Source organism: Ptychodera flava, chromosome 8 (assembly GCF_041260155.1).
Source record: "Ptychodera flava strain L36383 chromosome 8, AS_Pfla_20210202, whole genome shotgun sequence".
NCBI lineage: Eukaryota > Metazoa > Hemichordata > Enteropneusta > Ptychoderidae > Ptychodera > Ptychodera flava.
The window spans coordinates 9779147-9801768 of NC_091935.1; the positions used below are offsets into that span (position 1 = coordinate 9779147).

Genomic DNA, 22622 nt, shown 5'->3' on the forward strand with positions numbered 1-22622 from the left:
TTAATGAGTTGTGGAACAGAAATGAGGTTTTGATGAATGTTACAAATATGCAGGATGGCTGATTCAAAGTATCAGAGATTTTCATGCGCTTTTGGTAATAAAATTGATAAAAAACAACATATACAATGTTTTAGATTTCTCACATTTGTTATGACCTTAACATTACAGACTTGATGACATAACTAGCTGCTGGACCTGTTTACTGGCGCATTGATTTAAAGACAAAGATCGTTTTATTTTGTAATAAGGACGTGTGATTTCGTAAAACATAGTCTATTAGCCTGGAAATGTGATTTTTGCGAATATTGCTTACCCCACTGACAAACAGTGTCGTTTGAAAATGGCTGGAATTCACTACTTCGGGACTTTGTTTTCTGTGTGCATTTACTGACAAACTCCAAACCCGCAGCACCTACCCATTCAGTATTTCATGTACAGGTGTACCCAGAGATAGAGTACATGTAGTTTCACAATGTGCCAGTTGTGATCAAGTGCCATTGGCGCTATTTTTATTTTTGTTTCCATACCATGTTTCTAATACATTCCTTTTGGCACAAGGTGTCCACCTCACTGTCACTTTGGTTATACTCAGTATCTGTATGTTTCATTTCATTCCAAAGGGTGGGGAGACACGCACCATTCGTCACTTTCATTACACTGAGTGGCCAGAGGTCGGTGCACCAGAGAGAGGAACTGGTTTGATTGAGATGATGGGACAGATACAGAAACAACAGCAGCAGACAGGAAACAAACCAATACTTGTTCACTGCAGGTACAATATCATCATAATGTACATACTCTGATGTGTTAGAACATTACTGATAAATATTTGAGCTTGCATCTAGTTAGTCACCCCGTATATATTGCAAATGTTCTGGTGCATCTGCAATATGACCCTTTTAACAGCGAGTTACACTTACATGAGCAAAAAGTTAAGTTCCAGATTTCTGCAATTTTAAATTATTACCACTAAAATTCCCTTTGATTGCTGTAATTTTTCCCCTCAAAAATTTCAGTGCAACATTTTACCAATTTTTATGAACTTTTCTGTAATTGTTTTTATAATTTTGGATTAAGTGGACTTGACATTTGACTGGCTATAGTTTCTTGATCATAGTTTTGGCAAAAATCTTAAAAAAATCAACTGCTTGGGTATATTTTATAAAGACGACAAAAATCAGCTCACAAAGAGTTACAAGCAAACTGGACATTATGTTCATGTACAAGTGGTCATTTCTTACTCTTTCTTCATTCTGGCACTTCCAAGAACACATAGATGTTTTTATAGAGATCTCCTCAGCCATGCATTGTAAATTAGATTACAATGTGATATTGGGTCAGGAGAATAGCAGGAGAATAAAAGTCGTAAATAAATAATTTAGTGAAGTTCCTGAAAGTGTTTTGCAAATTAACCTCAGCTATCTAGGAAGAACAGCATGACTGAAAATAGATACACTGATCTCCTCAGCATCGCATTATACTTTCGATTGGCATGTGATATCAGATCAGGAAAATAGTAGGAGAAGAGAAGTCTTTTGTAATTTTGTGAAGTGTATTCAAACATGTTCATAAACATTTCTGTCACTTTGGAAAGAACAGCATGACTAAAAAACTGTTACATAATCATCAGAATATTGGCTTTATTTTATTTCCACCAAAAGATTAAATTTCACATATTAACGACAAATTCATGGTGAAGTGAAGGTTACATTAAACAAACACAGGAAGCAGTTGTGTGATATTGATGTAATTCTCCCTAGAAATATGAGATGGTATAGACGAGTAAGGGTATTTGTTGTACTTGCAGCACTGGAGGTGGAAGGACTGGTGTGTTCTGTGTCCTCAGTACTGTCATTGAAAGAATCAAAGCGGAGGGTATCGTGGACATCTTCCAGACATACAAAGTGTTGCGCCAACAGAGACCAAACATCATACAGAGCATTGTGAGTAGACAGCTTTATTAGCATAATCTTCTATTCTTAAGTCTTCTGAATACATAAATGTTGAAAACTTTTGTCATCTATTTAGTCTTTGTGTGTCTTCTATTTTCTTGTGGTGCTCCATCCAGGGAGTTGAATTTGTATTGTTCAGATGCATTTGTACACAGGTTGAATACATGTAATGGGGAAAATCATTGACAAGCAGTAAACTTCTGTAAGAGCAGGATCCTTGGCAGGCTGCACTTACTCATAGTAGAATACCAAGTATTTTAGCATGTCTTAGACTGTAGACCATGATGGCAGAAACAAGAAAAGAAATTAAGAAAATATTTCCAAAAGTTACGGTTACTAGGCCTGCATTCAGCTCGTGTTTGGTTTCTACCACTAGAGAGTGCTGGTACATGTAACATAGGATATTACATGTACATTACAAGCTATGTTTTGCAAGGTCACTCAAAGGAAGGCGACAAAGGCAATGTTACAGACATTGATCAATTCCTACAGACTGATGATATCAGAAACACACATTCAAAACCTTGTTCTCCTAAACCTTTGTGAATTTTTAACCTTTTAGGTTATAATTTTGTGTCATTGAGACGAATTAAATCTTCAAGCAGTTTTAAATGGAATCCATGCATTTGATATTTATGAACAATAGACAAATATGAGTTTATATCTAAATAAATCTTTTCTTTTGATACACAGGACCAGTATCACTTTGTGTACAGGGCAGTTTTGGATTACCTGGACTCATTTGATTCCTACGATAATTTCAAATAAACAACTGGAGGATGCCAAAAGGAATGCATAAGAGATATGCATCACTGAATCTCTGCTACAGCTGCATTAGCATCAAGCACCAGCCCTCTTTCGGATATTTTCATCAAACCATCCCATCAGTTTTGATGTTGCTTCTGTAATACAGAACTACTGGATGAGTTGTATATGCAAATATATTGGTCACAACAAAACCATCGGAAGAAATTGACATCGGGTATTTTGGTATCAGTGAAAGAAAACAGTTATACACATATTTCCTTGCGATGAATTAAGAAAGCAGTTGCTTCAATATTAACTTAGGTATGACCAAACTATGCAGTTCCTTTGACAATCAGTGTCACATTTTAGAAGTCATATGCTTCAAGCCTCCAATAGTCTTTTGCCCAAGCAGTGCTTGTATTTGTATACAGATACATTTTAATCAGGACTTATATTCATAGAGGTAAATATTATACCGAAGTTATTATTTAACAAGTTAATAATTGGCGCTGTTAATATTTACAACAATACTCTGCTAATGTGAAGAAAAGTGTGTTACAACCCAAGTAGCGATTATTTCAGTGAATGGTTTAAAAATCAACCATTCTTTGGAGAATAATAATGTTTTAGAGCTTACCAAGAAATGGGCCTTGACATTACATAAACAGTTTTTAAAAAATATTAAATTTACAATATTAGACCGTTTACTCTCATCTGTCATTTATTCATCACGGAATGACATAATTCTCAGTTGGGAGGCTAGACTTTAGACGTTTAGAAATGAGGATAATAAGGCTAACATGAGGGTCTTTTTCAAATATTACTCGAAAGTGTCAATGCACCTTGCATTTTGTATGAAGTTCAGTGAATACAAGTTAATCACAGTATTTGCATCTCAGTCGTTGCTAATTTTAAATTTGATGACCTCCCTTGAAAAATCCCAAATATGTTTTTATCAACTCGTACTGTTTCTCAACTGAAATGTGCCAATGTAACTGTCATCCAAACAACATGTGATTGCGATTTATTTGATGTCTTCACACATCTCAAATTTTTGATCAAACATTCCTCCTCCTATCAAAAAAAAAGAATATTTTCGAGATGAAATTTATACTCTACTGATTTTCCCAATTAACACTTATCAACACATGTTTTCCAGCATATTTAGAGTAATACACATTTAAAAAGTTAGATAAAATTTAAAACTCTATCATAAACCTTTGACATTTCTATATAAATGCCTAGTCATTGCATGGTACATTAAATAACCCAAGTGAATATATATTATAAGGTTTTTAAAAATGTTGAAAATGAATGTGAAAAAAAGATATCCAGTGTCATTTACAAGTATAATGTGATGTCTTTCTTGACTTTTGAATATTTAGAATTAGTAGGTTTCTTATTTTCATATTTTGCGACGTTTGGTTTATTTATAACTTTGTAGATAGCATTAAGGATCTATACAGCATCCAGATGAGGTACAGTTGTGAACTTAAACCATGGATCTTGTCTTTCTTTGATGTATATTCGGTGATCTTGTCTTTCTTTGAAGTATATTCGGTGACTTATTTCGCAAAACAACAACCTTGTCAGGAAGTAGTGTTTAAACAGTGCAATTAGTGACACCACGGAATGAAAATATGGAATTGCTTTATGGAGCTCAGAACTCAGGACTGGTCAGGCAAAAATGTATTTATAAATAATGTAGGACTTATTTAGCTTCTAATAGTGGTGCAACTCTTCTGCTACCAAACTGGCTTGAACCTTCTATGAATAAAAACAAAAGGACAAGTTTGCGTAGAATTCCTCAAATCAAAGCCAACATATTGCTAAAATGTAATCGGTTATCAATATTGACACTGTCAACTCACATGTTATTGTGTCTTGATTCAATCATTTTAATTGTTATATCTTACAAATTTGATTATTTCATAATGTGTTTTTTAAGCATCTCATTCTCTGCACATTGCTCTGAGGTAAATTGAAATGACTGGTTACTATATCCTGAAGGAATACCCTTTGAACTACAAGTTCATAGGTGACATTTTGGTAAAATTCATAAACACTATGACAGTGTCATGACAACTCATGCTTCGAATTTCCACTTCAAAGTCATAGATCCAAACTCTCTTCAATTTTTTCCCAACAAACTAACTTAAAAGGCTGGCCCTTTTTGCATTGATTGCTGTAGCAATATTTTAGTAATATTAACTAACAAAATGCCAATTTAAATAGTCAGTTAAGGTACTGACTTTTCCTTACACTGTTAATAATGTTGAAGTTTTCATTGGAACTATCAATGAAACATTACGGATTAATCTATGATATTCATGGCAGTGTTTAGAGTTGATTTAGGTGGCAATACTGTCATGCATATTTTTAAGAAAGTACATGTTAAATATATTTTACTAACCACAAGGTGTTTATTTTTTTGTCATTATGCGTATGATATTATTATTTTTCAAATATTCAATTTGCAACGCTTTAGTCATTGGAGATGTTTTTTTTCCCGTTAGAAGGCTTTGTGCTTGTTGCCTTGCATAAAGCTCTAGTAGATTTTGGTGCTGATAAAATATTCATAGAATTAGGGTTTTTGTAATGATGATATGCAGAAAACTGTACTAAGAGGAGGAAGTGTGTGATTTTATGTCACACTATGGAGTGTTCCATGTTACCACTTCTAATAAACTTTCAGTATTCAATCAAATTTGCCAAATGATCGGAACAGGAGAGCTTATTTGTGTGAATGTCGGCCAGACAAAAATTGGTAACACCTTGCAAAATAAAGCGCTTTTACCTGTTGAATCAAGTTATATCTAAATTGTTATACATGCAAGTGCAAGTATGCTCTTGTAAATTTATAGGTAGAGCTGCCAACACACTTTACTAAGGTCATTTTAGTGTTCACATTATTTCTCATACCGACATCATTGAATTGATGTTCTACAAATGACATCTATGTTGTCAGCTGTGAACCTGTTGGAAACTTGGCTTCTGTTTGTAAACCAACCAGGTTAGCCGCACTCTGCCAAGAGTTAGTCTTCAATTTTTCATCTGTAGTCTATGTAATATGCTTTGGCTAATCTAAATTTTCAATTTTTACAAAAATATCAGTTGTATCCTTGTTCTTTTCATGTCAGTTTTATTTCTAAATATCAATTCAGCTACTTAATTTATTCAGAAACTGTTACATATATATTCAAGAGAATAAATATAAAAATGAGGGCCAAAAATGATTTGTGTACGAAAGGTCTATCAAGTAATTAGCTGTCAGATTTTTTGCTGGAGAAACTTTAAGCAGTATGGATAGTATCAGACAAATGTATTTTCGGATGTTGAAATGTTTTCCATTTTGTAAGCTCTTGAATTTTGATACTTTTTACCATTTTGATTCCTTATCATGAGTCATTCCGTTTCAAATGTTCTTTCTATTTGATGTTCATGAGGACTGCATGCATTCAGACAGTGACAATTTTTTCTTCGTCTTGATTCAATTTTTTTTTCGGATTTAATTTTCTGTAGCTCCATTGACAAATATACTGACATTGTATATTTTGTGGTCAGCATGAAGCATGGAAAATGCTTGACTGATTAAAAATGTCGCTTTTCTGCTCTGGGTTTTGACTTGATGAAAGAATCTATCATCCTGATTAGATTTGAATTGATGAATTTCTGCTTAAATTCATTAAAACAGAATTTACCATATCCCACTCCTATCTCCTTCAATATCTGTTCAAGAATAGGTATTAAAAAGTCAAGACTTTGCCCAAAGGCAAGTGAGCTCATCGATGTGGAAAAGGGGTACAAAATTGTGTCAAGTCTCAGCCATTCCATAATAGTATTGAGAATGTATGGCTTCTAGTCCATAGCAGAGAAAAAAGTTGCTAAAAATATCTAAGTGTCTGATAAACAGCAAAATATCACTCAAATCCTTTTCTTGATTTTAAGTACGGTCACCAGATATTGATCAGGTGACATCCAATCATATGGCTTGCATATTTAACATATTCTTTAATTAATCAGACTCAACTTAATCAAAACTAGAGTACATACAAGTATACCACTTAATTATAAATATTCCAGACACTGTACCTGTAACCTTGTAGTAGAAGGGATGAATCATGTCATTACATGTAAAGATTCAGCTCCTTCCCAGCTTCACCATAAGGCCTATCTTGTGAGTATGCCAAGACACAATACTTCAAGTCCCACACTTTTTTTGTGTAGCTGCTGTGCATTTTGATATATCTATCTTCACACTGATTAAAATTTGTATTTTACTGCTGAAAATGCTTTGAAATGGTATATCTATGTATATATTATGTGATGTGTTCGCGTTTGTTTTGTTTCTACTTGTATATTTAAAGAAAAGTTTCTTTGGGATGCTTCTTATCTTTTTGTTTTTTTTTGTAATAAGTGTAGAATGTCCACTAATTTTTTTCAATACTTTTGGGAATCATATGTTACATTTTGCCCTAAACATGATGACACTTATGTAATAATTTGAAATACTACTTGAATGGACAGAGGTATCAGCAATCATGGACATGGCAAGGATTTTAAATCGAGTAAACCATGATGGTATACTGGTACCTGAAATTTTGAAAACAAAACTTTTTGAGTGATTGGAAAATGAAATATTTTAAAGGTTGCGATTACGTTTGAATAAGAGTCAGTACTTTTCTGCATCACTGGATTATGTACTTTCCAAGCAGCCCCCTCGTCAGTAGTATGGGGGCTAAGCATGCGAATTATATATCATGAGAAAGGAAGACATTTTAGAAGATATTGCTAGCTGACCAATCAGTGAAGTTATTGTTTGTACACAAATTCGTGCACATATGCACAAGATCATGGATCAATTTTGACATAAAATCATCCGAGTCCAAGTTACCTGTGATTACGCAGCAGTGCTGTGGCATATCGATCGCACTCGGGTCAAGGGTCAGTGCCACAGAACCGTTCTGTGGTGCTGACCCTTGACCTGAGCGCGATTGATACGCCACAGCACCGCTGCATAATCACAGCTAAATCCAAGTGCAAGTGTTTTAGTGGGGAACATAGACCATTCCACTATTGTCAACATATATTAGCATCAAAATGTCATCGGATGTGTTTCATAGGGAAATTTCTGGGTTTTTTTTCTTTCATTGCCATGGCACCACAAGGTAATAATTTAAGACATTTATGAGAAATTATTGTGCTTTTTTTAGCCGGAGTCAAGGTAAAGTGGAAGACGTTTGCCATCTGGATGCAATAATGATTGTTAGTCACTATGTGGACAAATACTGTGAACATACATGTACCCATTTTGCTATTCATTCTTCAATATGTAACCCAGAAATGAATAAATAAATAATCCCTATATTTATGCACAATCAATTTAGTGCTGTAGTCTTGATCAGCAAATAACCTACTATTATATTACCGTGCCATGTCCGTTGCTTTTTAATTGGTTGAGCTGAACCATGTGACTGACCACAAATACACAGTAATGGTCTGTTTATGTGCCCATGAGTATGAATAATATCGTAAACATCGTAACTTTACAGCTAAAACGTAAATTGTAATTTGTAGCCGTAAAGTTACTATCTTTACGATGTTATTCATATTCACGGGCAGGAAAACAAACCATTACTGTGTAATATTAAAGCTGCGGCCAATAGCAAATCTAATCATGCTATTTTCTTGAATGATCTGATGGAACACGCACTGGAGTGTCCTTGAGAGGCATCGTGAATGGTTTATGAGAATGTTATAAAAAGACCACACATCCTAATGCAACGTGAAAAGCAATAGCACTAGGGACGGGCAAACAGCGATTTGCATTCAACATTTCACTTCAACACGATTGAAACTAATTTGGACAGATAGGGTATTTCAGTATACAAACTCAAGCTACTCTCCTTTTGTTTGTTTGTTTTTTGGGGTTGTTTTTTTTTTTGAAATTCCCTTGTTTTTGGTTATTTGTAATATTGCAACTTTAATTTTTTATGGAACCTAGAACTTTTGATAAATGTGAACAATTGAAAGGACCCTCGAAGATAGTCTGTAAATTTCCGACATGCAGACATTCTTGTTTAACTTTATATTAAGATGTGAATGACGCGTGATAAACACAGTCACCTACTCCAAGGGACGTGTAAGGTGAGGGAACGAGTTGCCGCTCAAAAATGTTGTCCCGCTCAAGGATGCCGAGACGATTACTTGGTCGTATGCGGGCGTTGTTGGGAACGCCAACAAAAAAAACCCATTTCGCTTGAGTAAATAAATTTCCATAATTGGCCGAATTTTCCCCGTTTTTCTCATGAAGTTGAAATTAATGCACTTTCTTTGCAGATTTAGCTTATATTCAAACATAATTGAACTTATCTCAACACGGACAGCCAGCTAGCATGTCAATTTTCGCATAAAAAGCCTCCAAATATAGGTAAACTTTAATCTGTAGCAGCAGAAAATGTCGTCCCGCTTGACAAAGAAGAGTCGAGAGCTAGGCCGTGTGCGGGCGTTGTTGGTAACGCCAACAAAATGCATTTCGCCGGAGCACACAAAATTCTGAAATTGGCCATATATTCCAATTTTTTCTCATGAAATTGAAATAACTGCTCTTTCTGTGCAGATTTAGCTTATATTGAACAATATAATTGACATTTTCTCGAAGACACCCAGCTTGCATGTCAATGTCCAGATAAGAAGAATCTACACATGGGTAAATTTTAATCTGCAGCGTCAGAAAATGTTGTCCCGCTAGCATGTCAATTTTCGCATAAAAAAGCCTCCACACTTAGGTAAACTTTATTCTGTTGCAGCAGAAAATGTCCCGCTCAACGAAGAAGAGTCGAGAGCTCGGCCATGTGCGGGCGCTGTTGGGAACGCCAACAAAATGCATTTCGCCGGAGCACGCAAAGTTCTGAAATTGGCCATATATTCCAATTTTTTCGTGAAATTGAAATAACTGCTCTTTCTGTGCAGATTTATCTTATATTGAACCATACAATTGACATTTTCTCAAAAGAAAGCCAGCTTGCATGTAAATTGTCGCACAAAAAGCCTCCACACATAGGTAAACTTTAATCTGTAGCAGCAGAAAATGTTGTCCCGCTCAACGAGTGGAGAGCTCGGCCGTGTGCGAGCGTTGTTGGGAACGCTCAACAAAACAAATTCCGCCGAAGCACACAAAGTTCCGAATTGGCCATATATTGCCATTTTTTTATCATGAATTTGAAATAAATGCACTTGCTTTGCAGACTTAGCTTATATTCAAACATATAATTTACGTAAATGCAGTTTTCGTTGATGTCGCGGAAAACTTGGAGTTCCTAAAAAAATTTTCAAGATCACACCAGTAGGGTGTTTTTTTTTCAATGATACTGTGAGGAACTTCGAGGTCATTCAAGCAAGTGCACATGACAGCAAAATATTGACACAGACTGCGACAACGACCATAAAAATACCGATAATCAGCCCCAGTTCTGAAGATAGCTAAAGTTTTATCATACTTAGATTACATCCTCGTAAAAAGTAGTAATGAGGGCACTGCACGATGGTTCATAAAAGACAGGACAATAACCGGAAACACCGGCTGAAAGTGGAGCAATAAAAAGGTTTGGTTTTATAAACAGTATATTTTCTTTCTATTCTACTCTTGGTGTGTTGATTATTCATTATCCAGCTTTGTTTTCGCTTCTCTCCCAGTAAATACAATGCATAATTAAATTACGAAAAATAAAAACTTTGAAACTAAGTAACATTTCGATCACGTGACAGATGCCAAACTATAATAAAGTAAAATGATCGAGGAGCACGTCATTCAAAAGCCAGACTCTACAGCGAGATTCAGAGAACGAAACAAACAAGATGTCCGTAAGAACAATCTACGAACAGGTAAGTTTCACCATGTTAGGTTTAAAGATTTTACAAAGTTAGAGACTCCAGATGTTAAAAAGAAAACAGAGAAGAGATAAAAGCTTTGTATTCAAATTGTGAACTTCGGCAAAACCTGGTACCGTTGTGATCAAGAGCTTGCATTTGGCAGACATTGTTGTGTGAACATCGTGCGTGTAATTTTTCAGGCAATCGACGTTTTCAACCGCTTTTCTGGTTTGCTGTTTGTGTTGACTCGTATAGTGAACAATTTCATAAGGCTACCATGTTTTACGTGAAAAAATTGAAACTGTAATTTTCTGAATAGAATTAAGAAATTCGCATTTCAAAATGTTTGTACATCATGAATGCCGGAATTGTTTCGTTGCAAAATTTGAGCAGCAATTTCATACAAACTTTCTGTTTCGAGGCACTTTTAGCCAGACGCATCCGCCGGACGCATCCAGGGCATACAATATCGATACAGTGTAAATGCATTGAATCAGAGTTTAAACGGGCAGCACATTTTCGTTTAGAACCTCATACGAGAAATGGCTCAATACATACACACTTTAAACTCTTCCATGTCACTCTCTTCTGCCAAAAGGCTGAGCTCAATGACATCAAAAACAACATCGGTAATCGAGTCTTGGTGATGATGATTTCAGCATGGTGGCACGAACGTTCTGAAGATTTTATTCCAACTTACAAGGTATCATGGGTTTAACTATTTCTTCAGAATACAACATTATTTTCTCTTTCTCTTTAAATGTCTTATGTTGTGTATCGCTAGTCATTGTTCCGACATTACATGTAAGGGGCTGCCTTTTCGACAATAAAAGTTACTTTGGTTTGCGCCAACTTTGCTGCGAGTCTGCTCAAACCTTTTTCACTGTTCGACGTACTCCTTGCAACCACAGGCTTACCGTTTGAACTTTGCTTTCTGTGTACAAAAATAAGTAATTCGCAAAGTATATTGTTTAAAAATCATGAATTTGTCTTTATTCTATCTATTCTAATGATGATATAATATAGACTACAATGATGCCTGATGAATTATTACTCCTGTTTTCGCGCTTTTTTGTATTTTGCAGGCTTTGGCGCGCGAATTCCGTGCGCTGAATTTCATCAAAACGGACATTGCAGCATCTCCGGTGAGTTTTTTGCTTTGTACACTGGTTTTGTGTGAAGCATTGCAATGTGACCCGTCAGCTGCAGTCATATGCAGTTTTTTCAATCTCTATATCATGGGTCAGTAACCGAATTAGTGTCATTAAGCCTCGGAAATATATTGAGTAGTAGACGTAATTTTCAGATTTTTTTTCTTTGCAGGGTATTGCAGCAAATTACGAAATAAATCAGCTGCCATCCTTCCTGTTCTTCAGAAACTCAAATGAGGTAATATATGAAAAATTGCTTTGGATCTTACTATGTAGAGTCGGTTTTAAGATCTAATGCTTCAGTTAAGGTAGAACGCGCCTCGGGGACACAAATTTTGGACTATCAACTTTTGCAATTCTCTCCTGGTCTATTATTTGTGGGGGTTCATTTGAAAGGTCTTTGTGTAAGAAAACATTTCATAGGCTTAGTTTTTCTAAATTCGAAAATTTCATTTTTCTCCATAGAGTTAACACAGGGATGGCGGCCATTTTAATTTTAAATATCGGAAAATTTTGAGTTATTTGTTTCCCTTGTACCAAAACTTGCACGGTGATCCCCGATTTTTATTGTCAATTTTGAAAGAGAATGGTTGAAAGATCGATCAAGTAAAGTTTGAGCAAATGTTCAAGTTTGTTACTTTCGAGACACGAACTGCATTCAAATCTAAACTGACAGTCAAATACTTACCTACCTACAGCGTATCTATACAGTGTGCGTGTCGCTATGTTATAGTTATATGATATCCCTCCTTTCAGTAGATTACCCTCCGTCGAGGTTATAGTGTTCCGGTCGTCTGTAGCCATTTAACGTGCGCATAGATAATGGCAATCAAAAATAAAACGTCTAGAGATTAGAGCAATGCTTGCAGAATCGACAAATGAGTTACAACAAAGAATAGAAAAAACGTTCTATCCGAATACTTCCGCCCATTTCCATTTTGTCGGTGCCTTAAAGGGACAAAGTCGGCCAATTTTCATGAATTTTGTTTGATACGAGATGCTACATATATAGTTTGACGTGTTGAAAGATACTGAATGAATGGGTGACCATGTATATATTCGACCCCGGTGTTAGACAGGATAAACGAAACCATTGCGAAAATGAATTAATGGTCATGACCATTCATTCATTTTCGCGATGAGCCATTCATTCAGTATCTTTCAACATGTCAAACAATGTAAGTAGTATCTCGTATCAAACAAAATTCATGAAAAATGGCCAACTTTGTCCCTTTAAACATTTGCTCACACTGTCCTCAATGAAACTTTCAACTATCCTCTTACTAAATCGAGAATATATATCAGGGTCACCGTGCAAATCTTTGCCATAGGGAATATAATAAAAGTAATAACTTTAAATTAAAATATGGCTTCCATTCCTGTGTCAACTCATAGACCCTCGAGGGTCTACGGTCAACTCTACGGGAAAAATTTTGCTTTTCTTAAAGCTATGACAAACACATATTTAGTACACCAAAAACATCGAAATAAACCACCAAGTTACAGATCCAAAAAGAATTGTAAAAATTTGAGGACCAGAATATCTGTTTCCGAGACGCATTTTACCTTAAGCCAAAGCAACAGGAAAGGCCTTGAAATATATTCGCAAGTAGTTTTCTGGTTGGCGGGCATTTCAGTTTGCGGCAGAAATGGGAGAAGGAAACGGTACTGTATCGTGTTTATCGTGTTTATCGCTTTGAAAAAAAATTGGGCGGCCTGGACTTGGATTCTGTTGTTTGCGATTTGACATTTATAGCCTATGTGTTGAGAAACCCATCAGAGAGCTTTCGAGCTTGTGATGTGGAAAGACGGGAAGGCAATATTGTGAGTTAAATTTTCGATTTTCTAAAAGCTATGACAAAAACATATTTTTACACCAAGAAAATTGAAATAAACCAACAAGTTACAGATCAAAAAAAGAATTGTAAATATTTCAGAACCCGAATATCTGTTCCCCAGGCACATTGTACCTTAAGCCAAAGCAACTGGAGAGGACCCTCCAAAGTTTAATTTTGTTCAACATACCTTAGCTCTGTATATTTACATGTAAAACGAAAGTGGTTAGAATTGCTAGAAAATGAGTAATTCTTGGCAGTTGTAATACATTTTCCTTTTCTTTCATTTAGATGCGAGGAAACCGAATCGAGGGTCTTGACGAGAAGACCCTCAGATGTACGCTTGAACGTTTGGACAAACTGTAAAAGCCGTGGGTGGTCTGTGATGTCCCATAATATCGATTGATGACACCGATGTACAAGAATGCTCAGCTATAAACTGTTGAAACAAATAATCAGCTATAGTCTTTGACTCCGTGACCGATGTAGTATTCTTACATGTGCATCCTGCTATCATTTCTGCTAGTTTATGAAACAAATTTTTGTTAGAGATAATGAAAACAATTTTAGTGCCTACTTAGAATATGAAACGGTGTACATTTTATCTTGTGAGACCACAATACTAATTTCTTCATAAAATAGCGCGTAAAACTGTAATGTTTTGTCGTTTGTAATTTCTTTACAACTGCAATGCTCTTACCGTACTGCTTCACCGATGATCATTTTTTCTAAACTTACAAGTGTAAAACTTTTGCAAACTTGGCCAAATCTAACTATACTTGTACTGACTGTGTAGTACCATGCCAGTCAAATTCAGACATTAACGCAAGTTTAACCTAGTCTAAAGGCAACTAGCGCAATTTTAGAATACGGAGAATCACAGGATATCAAAGTGAAAGAATCCCGTGGGATGAGTTATTGGTGTGTTGGTGTGAAGGAAATCTGAAAATCGTTTCCATTGATTAGTTGTTGATTAGTAATAGTAATTGATAGCGTTTCGTGTCCTACATTGCAGAATACTAATGCAGTATGAAAGCTATTCAGTTCCCGGGAAACTATAAATAACAAGTGACGGTTATAAAACAATGCACTTGCCTTAGGTTAGTATGCGCTCCGAAAGTGAAAGACTTATACTTTTGCTCAAACTTTCCCATTCTCTTAACAAATCAAAAACTCAAAATCGGGGCCACCGTGCAAAGTTTGTGAAGCAGCGAAACAAATTACCAAACATTTTGCGATATTTTGACATTTAAAATGGCAACCAATCCTGTGCTAACTGTAATGAGGGAAAATTAAATTTCCGATTTTCGAAAAATTGAGACAGTGAAAGTTTTTTCTCTCTCTAGGAGCTTTAAAATGAGCCCCACAAGTGGTAGATTAGAAAAGAATTGTAGAAATTTGAGAGTCCGACTCTCTGCCCCGCCAGAGGCGAGTTCTACCTTAACCCGCTGGTCTACTCATGCACCATTTCAGATGCATTCAAGTTGACAGCGTTCTCTTCTTGGCATTTGTGGCCCGTTAGACTAATAAATCAAGTTATACAAAAGTAGTTTTGATCATAATGATTTCAAATGAGCAGATAGTTTTATCGAACCATTTTGTAAGTTGTGACATCAGATTTTATGATTGACACTGCCATTCGTGTGACGCGCTAGCAAGCAACGTTGAAAAGCTGAGTAATGGATATCAGATGTAGAATTAATCTCATTAGCTGGAGATGCCTAAGAATCTTGAAATCGACAAGCTATTTAAGCAATTAAGCCACCAAGCGATGGTATACCACAAGATTTGACCAGTTCACGACATATATGCACGAGCGATAGAGTGCATATGTGAAGTGAACTGGTCAAAATCGAGTGGTATACCGTCGCTGGGTGTGATTTATTGCTATTATATCGTAACAGTATTGAAATTCTAGCGTTGAACATCTTTTGCTCAAGCCGAGAGCTAGCGCGTATGCCAGCCGTGGTACGCGAATATACCACGGTTCGGGTCTCGACCAATCAGATCGCTGTATTTGCGCCATCAATATAGTGGTATGATATCATTAGCGTTTTTTTGTTCTTGTATCAACTGCCGTTCTTGTTCAACCAATATTGTTCATACTACGAGCGGCATCGTTTGCGAAAAGTTTCTGGTTGAAGTTTAAATGCCAGCAATGTATTTCATGTTCCAAGTTTGCAGCCATGGTGACAAGACGAAAGATGAATATTTTAATTTGGTTTGAACGTCGGAAAATGATCATGGAAACACATAGTAACAAAACTGAAATGATATCAAAAGATGTAGTCACTGTTCGCTGTTAAAAATGGCTCAGGTTTTAGACTAGCTGCGTTTTTAAATTTTCTGGCAATGGGGGAAAATATATGACATAATTTTGTTAAAAATTGGCGTTAAAGGTTACACACCTCTTATTTTTAACTGCCTAAAGTGTTTATTTTTGTTTACGAGTTAACTTTATGGCTTTGATCATTACTATGTTTACAGACAAAAGATACTCAGTTGATTTGCACCATGTTGATAAAGACAGATTTTCAGTGGTAAAACGTCATAAATACAAAAATACATGTATTTTATTCACCTGTTTTGAGTTCATACTATAACATGTACTTTCTTGAACATTCTGGTGTAGATCTAATGAAAATGTTGCCTGTGTTGATCATATATTCAATGCTGCTATAAAACATGTGGCATTTTAATCAAAGCTACGACTCGGGAAAGTGTACGATTGACCTATCTTTCGACTCTGAGCAGTGAGAAAAAGACAATGAGAAAGGAACTGCACTGCGTTTACTCTATAGGTCAGTGCAATTATAGAATCTGAGACAAAGACATATTACAGGCGTCAACAAAAGTGCCAGGCTCATTTTCGTCAAATGACCCGTGGCCCTAAGAATTACGGGAACGAACCCCTCTTAAAATGTTCTTTGTGCGTCTGCGATAACAAAAAGTACTGGCTGTTTTCTCTTCCTATCAACTCTTCTATTTGCCCTCCTGTCTGTGTATCATTATGTATAATACTTATCGATGTACCTGTCCGCGAATGACAACGTGACAGGCATCTGAAATCTCTCTCTCTCTCTCTCTCTCTCTCTCTCTCTCTCTCTCTCTCTCTCTCTCTCTCTCTCTCTCTCTCTCTCTACACACACGCAGATGAAAACAGCATATGTAACCTACATCTCTCATGTCTTATAGAACACAAAACAACACACTGCAACATGGAACAGCATAGTACTGCAACGTGACAGTGTAACCAACACAACACAACACTACACTACACAACACAACACAACACAACACAACACAACACAACACTACACAACACAACACAACACAACACAACACAACACAATGCATTCACGCAGGACGGTAACCCTACTCTTGCCACCTTACGGGGAAAGGCTTCAGGACAAGGTAGGGAACTTGTACTGTGGGTAAATTTCAAGGGTAAATATGTTTAAACGTGCGTAGTCTCGGTAAATACAGTTTTCGTTTATGTCGTGAACAGCTGGGAGGCCCTGAAATTTTTTTTCCAGATCACATGAATTTAGTGTTCTTTTAAAATGAAACTGCCTAAAACTTCCTAGTCAATCCCGAATGTGCAGGGTACAGCAAAAGGTTGACACCGATTACAGCAAGGACCATATACAATATCGATAATCAGCCCCAGGTCTTAAGTTAGTTAAACGTACAAAGATTACATAATGCAATAAAAACTTCTCGTAAAAAGTAGTTTAAGCGCTGCGCGACGCTTGATAAAAAATGGGACAATAAACCGGATACAAACCGGAATGAACACCGAATAACAGGATAAAAAACACACTAAATGTGGAGCAATAAAACCGTGTGTGTTTATCCAACTATCCAGCTTTTGTTTTGCTTCTCTTCAAGTGAACAATGCATTACTAAAAAATTAACATTTTGAGACCTGGTAGCATTTACTTCACGTGACAGATACCAAAAGTATATAAATTAAGACCACCGAGGAACACTTATCATTCCAACGTTCAATTCCACAGCGAGGTTCAGAAAACTAAGCAAGCAAGATGTCCGTGAGAACAATCTACGAGCAGGTATGTTTCTTCAATTTACGTTTAGCATACAGATTTCTGTAAGATTTTACAAAGTAAAATGACTATGGTTGCTTAAAAACGCGGAGAGGAAAGCTTTGTATCAACGACAAAATGCGAACTTCGCAAAAACTTAATTTTTGTGTTGTCATAATTACAGGCTAGCATTTGACAGGTCCCCCCTAAAAGATCACGCGCGCTTCATTTCAAAATCTGCGCGTCATGGCTTTTTTTTTTGGGGGGGGGAGAGGGGTACATACTCATCAGTACAGCTATTCTTGATATACCTGTTTTCATGTCAGAAAATGCTAAAAAGAAAGTATTATGCAGCCAGTGAAAAAGACAATAACTGTTGCATCGATAGTGCCAAACCAGCATTGTTAGGAATAAAATAAAAAGAGAGGAAATGAAAAAAATAAAAAAGAAAAAAAGACTGCATCACTTTTACTGAATGTCAAGGACCAGCAACATTTTTAGAGGCCATATATATTGTTATTTACTTTTGAAGGTGTCACAGCTGAGTATCACTTTCTCACACACGTCCTTTCACCTGCTTTTCTGATCTGCTGCTTGTATTGACTCATTTCGCGTACTGTACAGCAAATGCAACTTTCACAAATCATGTTTGTTTTAAATTTCAAAAATCCACTTCTCTGAATAGAATTAGCGAATGGTATAGCTGTCATTCGCAGTTTAAAATATTTGTAAAGGAATGCCAGAATGATCTAAAGTTTCATCGACGAAAGTGTGAACAGCAGTCTAATACTTTCTATTTCGAGGTACTGAGTACTATAAGCACTACTTGAACTTTTTTCGCCAAATATATCCAGGGCATGTACTGTGCGGAGATATTGTATTAAGTCCATGCTATCAGAGTTTAAACATGGGCAACATTTTCCCGTTTATTCCTTAATCAGTGCCTCATGTGAGAAAGTCCTCGTACACACTTTAAACTCTTCCATGTCTCTCTCTTCTGCCAAAAGGCTGAGCTCAATGATATCAAGAACAACATCGGTGATCGAGTCTTGGTCCTGATGATTGCTGCATGGTGGCACGAACGCTCCGAGGATTTTATTCCAACTTATAAGGTAATATGGAGTGATCTGCTAATACAACAATCAGAGATCTCTAAATCGCAGATGTCTTTTGAATCATGCCATACATCCCTAATCATTGTTCCGATATTGCATGTAAGGGTCTGCTTTTTCGAAATTAAAAGTTATTATTTGTGCCAATTTTGCAACTTATAGATGCTGTTCATTCCGTGACAATGTATGTTCCTGGCAACCGTAGCCATATCGTTTGAACTTTGGTAAACTGTATTGTCACGCCGTACATTGCTTCAAATCATGAAATGTGTCTTAGTTCTCTTTCCTATTTTAATGATCGAGTTATAACATTGATTCTGATACATGTTGGATTCTTACTCCTATTTTCGCGCTCTTTTGTGTTTTACAGGCTTTTGCGCGCGAATTCCGTGCGCTAAATTTCATCAAGACGGACATTGCAGCAGCTCCGGTGAGTTTCTTTGCTTTCTACACTGGTTTTAATGTGAAGCATTGCAGTTCGACTTGTCGGTCAGATGCAGCCTTTTCGATCTCAATATCATGGATCGGTACAAATCATTGTCAGTGTATTTTCAATGTCTTACCGTAATTTTCAGATTTTCACCATGCTGTTATTTTTTTTTATATTTGCAGGGCATCGCCTCAAATTACGAAATAAATCAGATACCTTCTTTCCTGTTCTTCAGAAACGCAAATGAGGTAATATATGAAAAAATTTATTTCGCTGAAAAGATTTACGTGGATCTTACAATGAAGAGTCTGTCTTTTCATGTTATGCTTCATCGAAGATCACTTTAATAAAATCTAATCCGTCCAAAATATTACCTATTGTTCGTTATAGCTCAGCATGTGTCCGTATACTGCTTGTAGAAAAGACAAAGAAGTTACAACAAACAAACGAAAAAACCTACAAGAATACTTCCTTTTCCATTTTATCAGCCTTTCTTTAAGATAGAACGAGCCTCGGGGACATCTATTCAGACTCTCAAATTTTTACAATTCTTTTCTGACCTACCACTTGTGGGGATTCATTTTAAAGCTCTTGGTGAAAGAAAACTTTTCACCGGCTTAGTTTTTCGAAAATTTTATTTTTACTCCATAGATTGAACACAGGGATGGCGGCCATTCTGAATTTTAAATATCAGTAAATCTTGGTATTTGTTCCTCTAGTACCAAAATTTGCACGGTGGCCCCGATTTTTATGCTTGATTTAGTGAAAGAATGGCTGAAAGTTTCATTGAGGAAAGTTTGAGCAAAAGTTTAAGTCTTTCACTTTCGAGGCGCATACTACCTTAAGCCGAAACATCAAGAAAATTAGTTGTGTTTAACCGGGCCGGCTGAGAATATGTTTGAAAGTAGTTGTCGGGTCGGCGGGCGTTTCGGTTGGCGGCGGAAAGGGGAGAGGGAAAAGTACTTCATTATTGTGTTTGTCGCGTTGAAAACGAAATGCGGGTGGGCTGGGACTCGGATTCTGTCGCTTGCGGAGGTTTGCCGCTTTTGAAACGGAAGCCTATGTAGTTGTAAAAAAGCCAGCAGGAAACTTTTATGCATGTTGAGTGGAAAGAGGAAATCAAAGCAGTAGCGAGTATCTCCGGTTTCCATTAAAATTTTTATTTGTTAAACATAATTTAGCTCTTATTATATTTAAATGTAAAACAAAGGTGATTGGAATTTTCTAGAAATATGGGCGATTCTTTTGCGTTGATTAATACTCTCCTGTTGTTCTTTTATTTAGATGAAAGGAGAACGAATAGAGGGATTGGACGAAGTGGCCCTTAGAGCTACCCTGGAACGTTTGGACAAACTGTAAGCGGCGGATAGTGATGAGCGGTAACACCAAATGATGATATCGACCAATGGGATTACTCATTAACACTGAAATCTTTAGCTTTATTCCTTTGCTAAATGCATCTTTGATACATTCTTGCACATGACTCTTTCTTTCAAATGTGAATTTATTTCCCTTTGTTTATGATAGCAACTTTGATCGAGGATTACAAAATCAAAACGCTAAAACAACTTCTGTTTTCTACTTTGAATGATGGGAACCGTACCTTTTTATCTTGAACGACCAAAACACTTGTTTCTGAAATAAAGTTGCTCTTAATATCTGGATATTTTGTCACTGATAATTCATTTGTAGTTAGCCACCTAACAACTTTTCTGTTTCTCTCTACAAATCTGTACTTCTCTGCCGACGTTTTATCTTTCGTTTTCGGAACTAAAACTTAACCACGAGGTCAACAATTTAAGCTGAATTTAAAGTAATCCAACATTAACTAAATCGACCATGTTGTCCAAAGAAGTTCCTTGGCCGCAGTATTGATTTTTGCAATCTGTGATGAAGTACAATCGATGACCCTGGCAAATAGAGGTTAACAGAGTCATCACGATGGCTATTTACAATGTTCGTGTAAACCGGACTAGAGTTTAAAATGTGTTTTTGTTATTTATTTACTTCAGAATATTGTGTGTCCAAGCATTTCATTTTTTCTGACTGGTAAAAGATTTTTAGGATTCAACACTTATGTAAGTCAATCGTCGAAGAGTTATTGGAGATATGTTCGAATCCCGTGAAATCACATGGTATCGATGTGAAAGCGTCTTGTCTGTCTTAGATTTGAGAATTTACGGAATAATAGGAATATGAAACCCCCGAAAGTTATTTGAGTGTTGGAGATGGGGATTGAAAACATTTTGGTTCCTGTCACACAAAGAATCAGCATATTTTCTGGTACACTGTTTGGATGATTTATTTTTTTTAAATTTTTTTAATCAGTGTATCATCCAACAGGCGTTAGCCCAATTACAGGATGAGGTATGCATAACCCACTAACCCCCAATGGAGCACTGAGGAGTAAAGTGCCTTGCTCAAGGGCACAACACCGTGCTGGAGTCTCGAACTCACCATCCTCCGACAGTGAGTCCGTTACTATGGACCTGCTGGGTCTTGAACCGGGTCTCGAACTCACCACCCTCTGATAGTGAGTCCGTTACCCTAACCACTTGGCCACGGTGCCTCCAATGTTAATGTTAAAGGGGAAGTTACAGGACCGTGGGCGGGCAATAAGGGGATTACTGATGGCGAAGACATTTGAATTTTTGAATTCTCGAAACACGGCTTTGGCCGTATGATAAATTTGAATAACCATGATGGGCACTTTCGTGACATACGCAAAGAGGGGTCAAATGGTCGTACAGGAAACACAATTTGAAACACATGCATTCTCCGACAAAAAGGAACATTTTTTCGACTTAAATTTAGTGGCTATATATATATAAATATATATATATATATATATATATATATATATATATATATATATATATATATATATATATATATATATATATATATATATATATATATATTCACAGACATCGTGTGCGAGATGTAATGACAATGAACACCTGAAACATGGCAAAATTATGGGATTCTGGGACCAAACGAAGCACGTCCGATCAGCAACGTGGGTTTTGTACATTTGCATGGATCTACGATAATCCGGCTTTTATAGGGGAAGTTACTGTTAAATGAAGTGATAATCGTATCCATTTATGCTTACAGCTCAAATAAACGCAATCTAATCGCTGAAGCGCTAAGGTTCAATAAATGGTGAGAGTGAATAGATCTGGTTTTCGAAATTCGTTAGAATAACAGAGGGAGGAAAGGAATTTCTCTGTATATGGTTTATAGATCATCTCATTAATATTTGCCTAAAATAAAAAAATGCATTTGAGCTTTTATAAAATGAGCATGAATAGTTTAATTCTACCTTTCTAAATGATGTGTCACCCTACCCGTGTCGCATCGGGTTATGCTCAGCTCTACTCCAACCAGTTCTCAATCTACAAAATAAGTTAGTACGGCTGATCACTTTTTACAGATTCCCGTACTCATACTCATATATTTTTCAACTCGCAATAC

General features: G+C 36.3%; 3 protein-coding genes across 4 annotated transcripts in view; all 3 read left to right on the forward strand.

Annotated features, from left to right (window-relative positions):
* Positions 1 to 8077, forward strand: part of LOC139138422 (receptor-type tyrosine-protein phosphatase epsilon-like) — a 47387-nt gene extending 39310 nt beyond the window's left edge. For both annotated transcript variants that reach the window (XM_070706804.1, XM_070706805.1), the window contains 3 exons: positions 621 to 772; positions 1808 to 1943; positions 2646 to 8077. In XM_070706804.1, coding sequence (XP_070562905.1) covers positions 621 to 772; positions 1808 to 1943; positions 2646 to 2720 — 363 coding nt within the window. In that variant the 3' untranslated portion in view covers positions 2721 to 8077. The remainder of the gene's footprint in view (positions 1 to 620; positions 773 to 1807; positions 1944 to 2645) is intronic.
* A 2403-nt stretch (positions 8078 to 10480) lies between these two features.
* LOC139138423 (thioredoxin-like) lies at positions 10481 to 14212 on the forward strand. The gene is made up of 5 exons (XM_070706806.1): positions 10481 to 10583; positions 11170 to 11274; positions 11657 to 11716; positions 11895 to 11960; positions 13849 to 14212. The coding sequence occupies exons 1-5, from the start codon at positions 10557 to 10559 to the stop codon at positions 13921 to 13923; spliced, it is 333 nt and encodes a 110-aa protein (XP_070562907.1). The 5' UTR covers positions 10481 to 10556; the 3' UTR covers positions 13924 to 14212.
* Positions 14213 to 17476: 3264 nt separating this feature from the next.
* On the forward strand, positions 17477 to 20809 carry LOC139138424 (thioredoxin-1-like). Its single transcript, XM_070706807.1, has 5 exons — positions 17477 to 17630; positions 18611 to 18715; positions 19086 to 19145; positions 19328 to 19393; positions 20430 to 20809. Exons 1-5 carry the CDS (start codon positions 17604 to 17606, stop codon positions 20502 to 20504), a joined length of 333 nt encoding a protein of 110 aa, XP_070562908.1. The 5' UTR covers positions 17477 to 17603; the 3' UTR covers positions 20505 to 20809.
* Positions 20810 to 22622: the final 1813 nt, after the last annotated feature.